Source organism: Triticum dicoccoides, chromosome 6A (genome assembly GCF_002162155.2).
Source record: "Triticum dicoccoides isolate Atlit2015 ecotype Zavitan chromosome 6A, WEW_v2.0, whole genome shotgun sequence".
NCBI lineage: Eukaryota > Viridiplantae > Streptophyta > Magnoliopsida > Poales > Poaceae > Triticum > Triticum dicoccoides.
The window spans coordinates 237,662,149-237,676,063 of record NC_041390.1 but is presented as its reverse complement, the minus strand read 5'-3'; the positions used below and the strand labels follow the sequence as shown (position 1 = coordinate 237,676,063).

Genomic DNA, 13,915 nt, shown 5'->3' with positions numbered 1-13,915 from the left:
GTCAACTATTGCCATCTCCTTCTTGTATTAAGCATATATAGCATTATGTGATCATGGTCAAGGTAATCCTTCATGCTGTAGGTGTGTGACATTATGTAAATTGTCTTTGATTACAGTGATGATAACATAGACATGAACATAGAGGACATGATGGTTATGGAAGCGATTTGGCGTTCAATTCAGGTAAAGAAAAGGTTCTTATATGTCCCTTGAATGAACAGTATTTGGTTTGTGCAAGATGTACGATTTCAATAATATTATGATGCGACTTGTTGGATCAAATTGTTTTCTATATGAGCTGCGGAAAACATGACGGTTATTTTCTTTGTTCTTACTGTTTTCTCTCTGTCCTTCAAGTTGACAGTAGTTCATTTGTGTTACTGTTCTACAAACAGTATGCTGGCAGTTAATGACGATGTCCTACTTATTTTTGTTGTTTCCCTTCTTACGGTATATTTGAAGATAGGAGTATCAAGACACGATTATTATTGTTGCAGACAATTCCTGCTGAAACATGCATATACTCCCTCTATAAAGAAATCTCTTTACAGAGGGAGTAGTTCCTAACTGTGTGCTTGTTAGTTTTTAATGGTTACAAGATTAAGCGAAGAGATTGAGATCAACTGCAAAATAAGGTGATCTTTGCAGGCTTTGCCATCCTGGATCACTCGACGAGAAACAAATAATCTTGATTTCCATAAGAGGCTATACTGCCTTTAGTTTCCTTAACCTTTTTCAGTTGACCATATGTTCTTAAGTAAATTTTCACTTTCGCACACACTTATTTTCTTCTAGAACTGTTGCGATGGGGTTTATCTTTTAAACTGGATATTGATGTGCAATCTACTTGTCGTGACAAATTCTTCGAAGTACTGCCATTACTTTGTATTTTGGTAATAAACAAAATAATTTAATTGTCATCTGAGCCTAGACTACCAATGTTTTTTTCAATTAAGCGTATGTTCCAAATTATTGTCTCACCTTTGATCTTGGAAGTTTGATTTTAAATTGTTTTGATTTCATAAAGAAACATAACTTATGTTACAGGACACCATATATTTCCTTCTAGAATTGTTGAGATGCAATTTATCTTCTAAACTGAATGTTGTTCAGATGGGCAATCTAAAATTCGTGTCAAATTCCTTCAAGTGATGCATGTACTTTGATTGTTTGCACGGCACCCTGCTGAATTAGGAAAATTCGTGGACCATCTTATAGTACAGAAAAGTTTGAATATGTATATGCTTGTAATATTATGTTGACATTCTCTCTCTTAGCAGGAGCAAGGAAGTATAGGAAATCCTTCTTGTGGGAGCTTTATGCCTTTTGAGCAACCAACGCGTGAGAGGCAGGCATTCGTTGCAGCTCCTCCTCTAGAAATGCCCCATCCTGGTGGATTTTCTTGTGCTGTTGCTGCTATGGCTGAGCACCAGCCATCAAGCATGGATTTCTCTTACATGACTGGTAGTAGTGCGTTCCCAGTCTTTGACATGTTCCGCCGACCGTGCAACATTGCTGGTGGAAGCATGGGTGCTGCGGAAAGTTCACCAGATAGCTGGAGCGGGATAGCGCCAAGTTGCAGCAGAAGGGAAGTGGTAAGAGAGGAAGGAGAGTGCTCAACCGACCACTGGTCAGAGGGTGCAGAGGCCGGGACAAGCTATGCCGGCTCGGACATTGTGGTGGATGCGGGGACAATGCTACCGTTGCCTTTTGCTGACAATTACAGTATGGTTGCAAGCCATTTCCGTCCTGAGAGCATCGAAGAACAAATGATGTATTCCATGGCTGTTTCTTTAGCAGAAGCTCATGGTAGAACGCACACGCAAGGGTTGGCATGGTTGTAACGCGATGATTGTGACGTTTACTGCCTTCTCTCCCGCACTATCGTTGTTCTGCCCCCCTTCTGCTCTTTTTTGCCACCCCGTGTTCGGCCGTTTTGTTTCTCCTTTTTGCATGTGTTGCATCATGGTTTGATATAGTTCCCGCTATAGCTCTCCATTATTGCTTATATGTTGTAAAATGGAATATGAGGAAGAAATAGAAAAGAGAATGAGTCAGTGTTCTTGATGCCAAAAGAAGGATGCAAAAATGTTTCGGGTTGACCATTGCGAGCTGCAGGTGTATTTTCTATTTTGGGTGACTAATTCCAACCTGCCGTGCAGTTGATGGATGGGGCGATTAAAATGCGCGACTCCAAAACTCCCTCGAACAAAATCCTCTCGCCCAACTCGCTGGCTTGATGAAGCCTATTCGCTCTCATTGGCATTACTCCTATGAAGGATGCCCGCCTTCCCATTGGCATTACTCCTATGAAGGATGCGCCGTTACTATAGCCGTAAAGTGCATGCCTGGAGCCTTGAGAAAGGTGACCTTATTCCTCGTCGGATTCAGTCTGCGAAGGGATTAAACAAGTTGATACCAAAATGAAAAGGCCCTTATCGGGTAGTTCAAGTCACTAGACCTAGCCCAGTCCGTCTAAAGACCGAAGATGACACTCCAGTACAAAACTCATGGAATATTGAGCATCTTCATAATGTGAGGCGTGGTTGCCGTGCTGCATGACAATCTCTTTGGTACAAGTTGGCCGGCAAGACATGTAATCCTTTGTATAAAGCCAGGAACAGACCCTATGTATAGTGAAATAAATCTAAGTGTTTCACAACTCTTTGTCAAAGTACATATTTACTTAATGCATGATGCATGCCATGATGTGCTGCATTCTACCTTGTATGAAATGCTTAATGAGTTGTCAAGGTCTCTAGCCTCCTCTTTCTTTTCTTTCCTTTTCTCAAAAGATAGAAGGGTTCCTCGCCGTACAAGTTTCCCGGGGAGAGTGATGGTGTGGATACCAAGTGATGTTCAGGTTATCATTTACGACAGGAAGTAGATCAAAGAAAAGCTAAGTTGGAAAACTTTCAAACAAATTTCTTTGTTGTAGTTTCTATTTTCCTTGAACGATTTTAGCCTTTGTATGAAAAACTTACACGCAAAGGAATCTTGTCGCGACCGATTGCGCTCTTACTTCGCTACGAGTCCGCTCAACAACTTAAGTACCTGCATGGAAACCGTCAAGTGTGATCTTTTGCCGGCAGCGACACTTCCAACAGGCTGCTAAGGATCCGTTCTCCAAGCGCTCGTGGCGAGAGTGTGTGTACCAACAAGTTCCCGACAAACGTAGGGTATAGAAACACGCAAAGGTAGAATAAAACAAGGAAGATAGCATACATTCATCCAATAGCACAAGCTATATTACATCAAAAGCATAGGGTAGCTCTAACTTAGGATAACTGTCTTTTACATGAATGACACTTGCGACAAAGAATACCGGAGAGGCTATTTCATGAGCTGGCCTTGAGTCTTGGAAATTCCGCCAACCCTATTGGCAATTGGAGCGACAAGCGCTTCGGCGGCGCTGGTGTCGGTCCCCTTTGGCAAGCTAGTGAAGACCTTGGAGAGATCGATGCCGGGATTGCGATGCATGATCTTGGCAAGTACTTTGAACAACACGTCATGGCAAAGCTTGCAGGACTCACTGGCAAACTGGTCAGCTCGGTCTTCGTGATGTTTCTCCAGTGCGGTAATGAAGCTGTCAAAGAAAAAAGTTAGCCGGACGCTTGCCGCCTCTTGCTCGTTGTTGGAGAAGGTATAACTCCCCATATCCATGATGGCCAGTTGTGCACTGAGACGTTCTGCAATGTCGACAAGGCGAGTTGTCCAAAGTTGCAGGCTCTTCTTCAGTTCATTGAAGGTGTTCTCGGCATTGGAGAGCGAGGATTTCTCGTTTTGCTAGTTTATCAACATGTTCTTCTCCCTGGCTTTGCCGGCCTCAAGGTCCTCCTCCAGAGTGGAAACCTTCAGCTTGAGATCAGCATTGGTGTCATCACACGAGTGAGCTCTTTGGTCTTGGTTGATAGCGACGTTTGCAGCTCCGCCAAGGTGTGAGCCATCTTCTGCGCATCTTCTTTGAGCACCAAGATCTCCTTGTTATAGACAGCCAGATCTTCTTCAAGCCTTTTCACCTTGGCTTCTAAATCCACCTTGACGGCCTTGGAAGCTTCGGCAGCCTTGACGGCCTCTTGGAGCTTGCCAGCGCGATCCAGGGCTTGAGTTTCAATGGCCTTCTTATGTTTCTCTTCTAGCTCCTGGGTCCAATTCGCAACGAGGGTCTGAACATCCTCATCCTTACGGCTAAGCTTGGTGGCAAGTGATTCTTCTCTGGTGGCAAGATCCTTTTCTCTAGCATCAAGTTGCACCTTGAGTTCAACTAGCTTGCCGTCCAGAGCTGCTGCTTCCTTCTTAGCAGCGGAAAGCTCACCCCCCTGTCCCTTGATAATTTGGACCTTGTCCTCGTACCACTTGCGGGTCTCTTCTACCCTCTCATTCAGCTTTTGTTCGGCCAACTCCATGGCTTGTTGCTGCGCTTGGAGTTTCTCCCAGCACCTGCTATAGCGCTCTTGCACATCCTTGAACCAAGCAGCCATGCCTTCAGGAATGTGAAATCTGCAGAGCTTTCATCGGAGGTTTCCATTTCCCCAGAGTTGCGAGACAAGGGGACGATGATTCCCGCCATTATATCTTCAAGGGAAACATTCCCAGCATCAGATGAGCTAAGGGCTTCAGATTCTTGCTGCTGGTTGAGGGGCTCCAAGAGATCTGCCACTGGTTGCACTTCAGATATAGCAGGATGGTTGTCACCAATTGACCCTTCATTGTCGGCTTCTCCCATCTCGACATCTGTCATGATTGAAACAGACGTGTTGCCGGGGGCTTTATCAGCTTCCACGACAGCTTCCTGGCTTCCTTAACTTCAGACGTTGCAGCTTCTTCGACAAAAAATTTGGCAGCTTCATCAGCGGCACTCTTTGCAATCTCTTGCACATCCACAATTTTCTCCTCCTCTTCTAGTGGAGTTGAGTATGCAAGATGAAAAAGAAAGGGTGAAGAGCAGAAGAAAATTCAAAATTTGGGTCAAGTTCAAGAAAACCAACAAAAATAAGATTATGCTTGGACAGGAATTTACCTTGATGAGCATGTGGAGGTGATGTCGTTTCTCCTCCGGCAACATTAGTTGCCGTCGCTCGGTCCCTGGAAACATTAGTTGCCGGCGGGCCATCGACGCGGACAAGCTCTTCTTGGTACTCCTCAGGAGGAGGACCGGTCCTTGTCGATGAGCTGCTTTGTGAAGGGGCATGAGTTGAGGGTGAAGGAAATATGCTCTAGAGGCAATAATAAAGTTGTTATTTATATTTCCTTATATCATGATAAATGTTTATTATTCATGCTAGAATTGTATTAACCGGAAACTTAGTACATGTGTGAATACATAGACAAACATATTGTCACTAGTTTGCCTCTACTTGACTAGCTCGTTGAATCAATGATGGTTATGTTTCCTAACCATGACATGAGTTGTCATTTGATTAACGGGATCACATCATTAGAGAACGATGTGATTGACTTGACCCATCTGTTAGCTTAGCACGATGATTGTTTAGTTTGTTGCTATTGCTTTCTCGATAACTATATATGTTCCTATGACTATGAGATCATGCAACTCCCGAATACCGGAGGAACACCCTGTGTGCTACCAAACGTCACAACATAACTGGGTGATTATAAAGGTGCTCTACAGGTGTCTCCGATCATGTTTGTTGAGTTGGCATGGATCAAGATTAGGATTTGTCACTCCGATTGTGGGAGAGGTATCTCTGGGCCCTCTCGGTAATGTACATCAGAATAAGCCTTGCAAGCAATGTAGCTAATGAGTTAGTTACGTGATGTAGCATTACAGAACGAGTAATGAGACTTGCCGGTAATGAGATTGAACTAGGTATTGAGATACCAACGATCGAATCTCGGGCAAGTAACATACCGATGATAAAGGGAACAACGTATACCGTTATGCGGTTTGACCGATAAAGATCTTCGTAGAATATGTAGGAGCCAATATGAGCATCCAGGTTCTGCTGTTGGTTATTGACCGGAGACATGTCTCGGTCATGTCTACATAGTTCTCGAACCCGTAGGGTCCGCACGCTTAACGTTCGGTGATGATCGGTATTATGAGTTTATGTGTTTTGATGTACTGAAGGTAGTTCGGAGTCCCGAATTTGATCACGGACATGACAAGGAGTCTCGAGATGCTCGAGACGTAAAGATCGATATATTGGAAGCCTATATTTGGACATCGGAATGGTTCCGAGTGGTTCGGGCATTTTTCCGGAGTACCGGGAGGTTACCGGAACCCCCCGGGGAGTATATGGGCCTTATTGGGCCTTAGTGGAATAGAGGAGAGGGAAGGGAAAAGATAGAGGCGCGCCCCCAAGCCCAATCCAAATGGGGAAGGGGGCCGGCCCCCCTTTCCTTCCTCCCTCTCTCCTTCTTCCTTCCTCTCCTACTCCTACTTGGAAGGGGGCCGGGAGTAGGACTCCCCTAGGGCGCGCCATAGAGAGGGCCGACCCTCCCCCTCCTCCACTCCTTTATATACAGGGGAGGGGGCACCCCATGGACACACAAGTTGATCATTGATCTTTTAGCCGTGTGCGGTGCCCCCCTCCACCATAATCCACCTCGGTTATATCGTAGCGGTGCTTAGGCGAAGCCCTGTTCCGATAGCATCATCATCACCGTCATCACGCCATCGTGCTGACGAAACTCTCCCTCGAAGCTCTACTGGATCATGAGTTTGTGGGACATCACCGAGCTGAACGTGTGCAGATCGCGGAGGTGTCGTACCTTCGGTGCCAGATCAGTCGATCGTGAAGATGTACGACTACATCAACCGCGTTGTCATAACGCTCCCGTTTACGGTCTACAAGGGTACGTAGACGATACTCTCCCCTCTCGTTGCTATGAATCACCATGACCTTGCGTGTGCGTAGGATTTTTTTGAAATTACTACATTCCCCAACAGTGGCATCCGAGCCAGGTTTATGCGTAGATGTTATATGCACGAGTAGAACACAAAGGAGTTGTGGGCATGGTACAAATGTAAATACATCATATAGGCAGAAGGCACTGACAACAGCAATGCAGAGCTAAACTTCTTCAGTAACATTGGTTTTATTAAATATTTTGGCAAGCGTAAATGTAGATCTGATGTGTAGAAAAATGGAGGACAAGGGAAAATAAGCTGCAAAGTGTACATGAAGAACTAGCTGACAAATATAACTACAGTGATGAAGGACAACAGATACTTACAAGAACAATGCAGAACTAAATTTCTTCATAGGCATTGGGTTTATTCTACATTATTTTAAGCATTAATATAGATCTGATAATTTGGAGCGAACAGTGGATAAGCAAGCTATAATGCACAATGATGTCACATAATCCACCAGGTATGAATGTAAGGACAGCGATAGGACAATAGGTACTCGCAATGTCCTAGGTTTTGCGGCGCTGGTTCTATCGCCAATATACGTCGGGTGCTATGTGATTTCCCCGGTAGCACCACCTTTTTCAAGGACTTTGCTTGTACTCCTTCAGGTTATGCAATCACCCTTTTCCTTTTGGATGTCTGAAACACAAGAACAACATTTGAATGGAAAAACATGGTATGACAACAAATGGAATAGGTGTTGATAATGGATGGGCATGGCATCTTCACATATATCATGAGTAAACTAAGCAGATGGCGGTGCAATGAAGCAAAAGAAATGCAAGACACCTCATGCAAGATATGTGCAACCAATAAAACCTTGCCAAATTAGAATAGACACCTTATTGGGTGAACAGGATAGGCCATCTGCCTTCGACTCCTTGAGCTCAGAATAGTCATTAGGATCATATTCTAAATACAAATCTATATGTCAGGAGCATGTGGGTTTCATTGCATCCACAATGGACCTCAATCCCTTGATGCCAAGTTTGTTATTCTACAATATTCTTCTGATGTGCGCATTCTTATATTCATTGTGATTACGTACAATATCTGTAAAGCATGAAAACACAAATAGTAGTGATATTATCTTTGTAATGCAGAGGATATTGTAATATATAGAGGCTCCCTGTAAACCTTTGTGTGCTATCACTGGATTCTGATGGGAGAGCCCATGTGTGTTGTAATATGGTGAGTAGATTAATATAATCTGGCACAACTACACAAAAAATAGGATCCCGGTTACCCCCCCAGATGTAAGGATAGTTGGCAGATGATAGGTTCATAATATACTCTATAGAAGTTTTATTGCCAAACCATGATAACGAGAGCGCAGAGCCAGTAGGAAGATCGTAGTGTAGATAATAGGGGTACACCATAACCACCATAAATAAATTGGGAAAGTGGAACAGACTGGAAAACATAGGGTTTTGCTGCTACTAATATGCAGCCTATCAATCACCTACAGGCCAGCTCTATTCATCTGAAGGCGCACAACTATTACTATCAGTTTAATCTATCAAAGACCGCGCGGCTCCCACCATTTCCGGGGTATTATGGTAGACTAACTTGAAGTGAGAAATCATTTAGCAGAACCTGTTGGGTTTCGTAGTAATTTCAAAAATTTTCCTACGCGCACACAGGATCATGTGATGCATAGCAACGAGAGGAGAGTGTTGTCTACGTACCCAACGCAGACCGACTGCGGAAGCAATGACACGACGTAGAGGAAGTAGTCGTACGTCTTCACGATCTAACCGATCAAGCACCGAAACTACGGCACCTCCGAGTTCGAGCACACGTTCAGCTCGATGACGATCCCCGGACTCCGATCCAGCAAAGTGTCGGGGAAGAGTTTCGTCAGCACGACGGCGTGGTGACGATCTTGATGAACTACAGCAGCAGGGCTTCGCCTAAACTCCGCTACAGTATTATCGAGGAATATGGTGGCAGGGGGCACCGCACACGGCTAAGGAATCGATCACGTGGATCAACTTGTGTCAACTTGTGTGTTTAGAGGTGCCCCTGCCTCCGTATATAAAGGAGGAGAGGAGGGGAGGCTGGCCGGCCAAAGAGGGAGGCGCAGGAGAGTCCTACTCCCTCTGGGAGTAGGATTCCTCCCCCCAATCCTAGTCCAACTAGGATTCCTCGGAGGGGAAGGGAGAGAGGGGGGCGGCCACCTTCTCCTAGTCCTAATAGGACTAGGGGAGGGGAAAGAGGCGCAGCCACCTTGGGCTGCCCCTTTCTCCTTTCCACTAAGGCCCATGATGGCCCATATGGCTCCCGGGGGGTTCCGGTAACCTCCCGGTAACCCGGTAAAATCCCGATTTCACCCGGAACAATTCCGATGTCCAAACATAGGCTTCCAATATATCAATCTTTACGTCTCGACCATTTCGAGACTCCTCGTCATGTCCGTGATCACATCCGGGACTCCGAACAACCTTCGGTACATCAAAATGCATAAACTCATAATATAACTGTCATCGTAACCTTAAGCGTGCGGACCCTACGGGTTCGAGAACAATGTAGACATGACCGAGACATGTCTCTGGTCAATAACCAATAGCGGGACCTGGATGCCCATATTGGCTCCTACATATTCTACGAAGATCTTTATCGGTCAGACCGCATAACAACATACGTTGTTCCCTTTGTCATCGGTATGTTACTTGCCCGAGATTCGATCGTCGGTATCCAATACCTAGTTCAATCTCGTTACCGGCAAGTCTCTTTACTCGTTTCGTAATACATCATCTCACAACTAACATATTAGTTGTAATGCTTGCAAGGCTTATGCGATGTGTATTACCGAGAGGGCCCAGAGATACCTCTCCGACAATCGGAGTGACAAATCCTAATCTCGAAATACGCCAACCCAACATCGACCATTGGAGACACCTGTAGTACTCCTTTATAATCACCCATTTACGTTGTGACGTTTGGTAGTACCCAAAGTGTTCCTCCGGTAAACAGGAGTTGCATAATCTCATAGTCATAGGAACATGTATAAGTCATGAAGAAAGCAATAGCAACATACTAAACGATCAGGTGCTAAGCTAATGGAATGGGTCATGTCAATCAGATCATTCTACTAATGATGTGACCTCGTTAATCAAATAACAACTCATTGTTCATGGTTAGGAAACATAACCATCTTTGATTAACGAGCTAGTCAAGTAGAGGCATACTAGTGACACTCTGTTTGTCTATGTATTCACACATGTATTATGTTTCCGGAAAATACAATTCTAGCATGAATAATAAACATTTATCATGATTATAAGGAAATAAATAATAACTTTATTATTGCCTCTAGGGCATATTTCCTTCAGTCTCCCACTTGCACTAGAGTCAATAATCTAGATTACACTATAATGAATCTAACACCCATGGAGCTTTGGTGCTGATCATGTTTTGCTCGTGGAAGAGGCTTAGTCAATGGGTCTGCAACATTCAGATCCGTATGTATCTTGCAAATCTCTATGTCTCCCACCTGGACTAAATCCCGGATGGAGTTGAAGCATCTCTTGATGTGTTTGGTCCTTTTGTGAAATCTGGATTCCTTTGCCAAGGCAATTGCACCAGTATTGTCACAAAAGATTTTCATTGGACCCGATGCACTAGGTATGACACCTAGATCGGATATGAACTCCTTCATCCAGACTCCTTCATTTGCTGCTTCCGAAGCAGCTATGTATTCCGCTTCACATGTAGATCCCGCTACGACGCTTTGTTTAGAACTGCACCAACTGACAGCTCCACCGTTTAATGTAAACACGTATTCGGTTTGCGATTTAGAATCGTCCGGATCAGTGTCAAAGCTTGCATCAACGTAACCTTTTACGATGAGCTCTTTGTCACTTCCATATACGAGAAACATATCCTTAGTCCTTTTCAGGTATTTCAGGATGTTCTTGACCGCTGTCCAGTGATCCATTCCTGGATTACTTTGGTACCTCCCTGCTAAACTTATAGCAAGGCACACATCAGGTCTGGTACACAGCATTGCATACATGATAGAGCCTATGGCTGATGCATAGGGAACATCTTTCATATTCTCTCTATCTTCTGCAGTGGTCGGGCATTGAGTCTTACTCAATTTCACACCTTGTAACACAGGCAAGAACCCTTTTTTTGCTTGATCCATTTTGAATTTCTTCAAAATTTTGTCAAGGTATGTGCTTTGTGAAAGTCCAATTAAGCGTCTTGATCTGTCTCTATAGATCTTAATGCCTAATATGTAAGCAGCTTCACCGAGGTCTTTCATTGAAAAACTTTTATTCAAGTATCCCTTTATGCTATCCAGAAATTCTATATCATTTCCAATCAGTAATATGTCATCCACATATAATATCAGAAATGCTACAGAGCTCCCACTCACTTTCTTGTAAATACAGGCTTCTCCAAAAGTCTGTATAAAACCAAATGCTTTGATCACACTATTATTCCAACTCCGAGAGGCTTGCACCAGTCCATAAATGGATCGCTGGAGCTTGCACACTTTGTTAGCTCCCTTTGGATCGACAAAACCTTCTGGTTGCATCATATACAACTCTTCTTCCAGGAATCCATTCAGGAATGCAGTTTTGACATCCATTTGCCAAATTTCATAATCATAAAATGCGGCAATTGCTAACATGATTCGGACGGACTTAAGCATCGCTACGGGTGAGAAGGTCTCATCGTAGTCAATTCCTTGAACTTGCCGAAAACCTTTTGCGACAAGTCGAGCTTTGTAGACAGTAACATTACCATCAGCGTCAGTCTTCTTCTTAAAGATCCATTTATTCTCAATCGCTTGCCGATCATCGGGCAAGTCAACCAAAGTCCATACTTTGTTCTCATACATGGATCCCATCTCAGATTTCATGGCTTCTAGCCACTTTGCGAAATCTGGGCTCACCATCGCTTCTTCATAGTTCGTAGGTTCATCATGATCTAGTAGCATGACCTCCAGAACAGGATTACCGTACCACTCTGGTGCGGATCTTACTCTGGTTGATCTACGAAGTTCAGTAGTATCTTGATCTGAAGTTTCATGATCATTATCATTGGCTTCCTCACTAACTGGTGTAGGTGTCACTGAAACAGTTTTCTGTGATGAACTACTTTCCAGTAAGGGAGCAGGTACAGTTACCTCGTCAAGTTCTACTTTCCTCCCACTCACTTCTTTCGAGAGAAACTCCTTCTCTAGAAATGATCCATTCTTAGCAACAAATGTTTTGCCTTCGGATCTGTGATAGAAGGTGTACCCAACAGTTTCCTTTGGGTATCCTATGAATACACATTTCTCCGATTTGGGTTCGAGCTTATCAGGTTGAAGCTTTTTCACATAAGCATCGCAGCCCCAAACTTTAAGAAACGACAACTTTGGTTTCTTGCCAAACCATAGTTCATAAGGCGTCGTCTCAACGGATTTTGATGGTGCCCTATTTAACGTGAATGCGGCCGTCTCTAAAGCATATCCCCAAAATGATAGCAGTAAATCTGTAAGAGACATCATAGATCGCACCATATCTAGTAAAGTACGATTACGACGTTCGGACACACCATTACGCTGTGGTGTTCCGGGGGGCGTGAGTTGCGAAACTATTCCACAGTTTTTCAAATGTACACCAAACTCGTAACTCAAATATTCTCCTCCACGATCAGATCGTAGAAACTTTATTTTCTTGTTACGATGATTTTCAACTTCACTCTGAAATTCTTTGAACTTTTCAAATGTTTCAGACTTATGCTTCATTAAGTAGATATATCCATATCTGCTCAAATCATCTGTGAAGGTGAGAAAATAACGATATCCGCCACGAGCCTCAATATTCATCGGACCACATACATCGGTATGTATGATTTCCAACAAATCTGTTGCTCTCTCCATAGTAACGGAGAACGGTGTTTTAGTCATCTTGCCCATGAGGCACGGTTCGCAAGTACCAAGTGATTCATAATCAAGTGGTTCCAAAAGTCCATTAGTATGGAGTTTCTTCATGCGTTTTACACCGATATGACCTAAACGACAGTGCCACAAATAAGTTGCACTTTCATTATCAACTCTGTATCTTTTGGTTTCAACATTATGAATATGTGTATTACTACTATCGAGATTTAGTAAGAATAGACCACTCTTCAAGGGTGCATGACCATAAAAGATATTACTCATATAAATAGAACAACTATTATTCTCTGATTTAAATGAATAACCGTCTCGCATTAAACAAGATCCAGATATAATGTTCATGCTCAACGCTGGCACCAAATAACAATTATTTAGGTCTAATATTAATCCCGAAGGTAGATGTAGAGGTAGCGTGCCGACCGCGATCACATCGACTTTGGAACCGTTTCCCACGCGCATCGTCACCTCGTCCTTTGCCAGTGCCCGCTTATTCTGTAGTCCCTGTTTCGAGTTGCAAATATTAGCAACAGAACCAGTATCAAATACCCAGGTGCTACTGTGAGCATTGGTAAGGTACACATCAATAACATGTATATCACATATACCTTTGTTCACCTTGCCATCCTTCTTATCCGCCAAATACTTGAGGCAGTTCCGCTTCCAGTGACCAGTCTGCTTGCAGTAGAAGCACTCAGTTTCAGGCTTAGGTCTAGACTTGGGTTTCTTCTCTTGAGCAGCAACTTGCTTGCCGTTCTTTTGAAGTTCCCCTTTTTCTTCCCTTTGCCCTTTTTCTTGAAACTAGTGGTCTTGTTAACCATCAACACTTGATGCTCCTTCTTGATTTCTACCTCCGCAGCTTTCAGCATTGCGAAGAGCTCGGGAATAGTCTTGTTCATCCCTTGCATATTATAGTTCATCACGAAGCTCTTGTAGCTTGGTGGCAGTGATTGGAGAATTCTGTCAATGACGCAATCATCCGGAAGATTAACTCCCAATTGAATCAAGTGATTATTATACCCAGACATTTTGAGTATATGCTCACTGACAGAACTGTTTTCTTCCATCTTGCAGCTATAGTATTGGAGACTTCATATCTCTCAATCCGGGCATTTGCTTGAAATATTAACTTCAACTCC

General features: G+C 43.7%; 1 protein-coding gene across 2 annotated transcripts in view; it reads left to right on the top strand.

Moving 5' to 3' along the window:
• The window catches only part of LOC119316708 (E3 ubiquitin-protein ligase GW2), a 23,735-nt gene extending 21,630 nt beyond the window's left edge, over positions 1-2,105 (top strand). The window contains exons 7-8 of one of the 2 annotated variants that reach the window (XM_037591070.1): positions 117-183; positions 1,278-2,105. In XM_037591070.1, coding sequence (XP_037446967.1) covers positions 117-183; positions 1,278-1,844 — 634 coding nt within the window. In that variant the 3' untranslated portion in view covers positions 1,845-2,105. The remainder of the gene's footprint in view (positions 1-116; positions 184-1,277) is intronic. The other variant, XM_037591071.1, reaches the window with a different exon arrangement.
• The last annotated feature ends 11,810 nt before the right edge of the window (positions 2,106-13,915 follow it).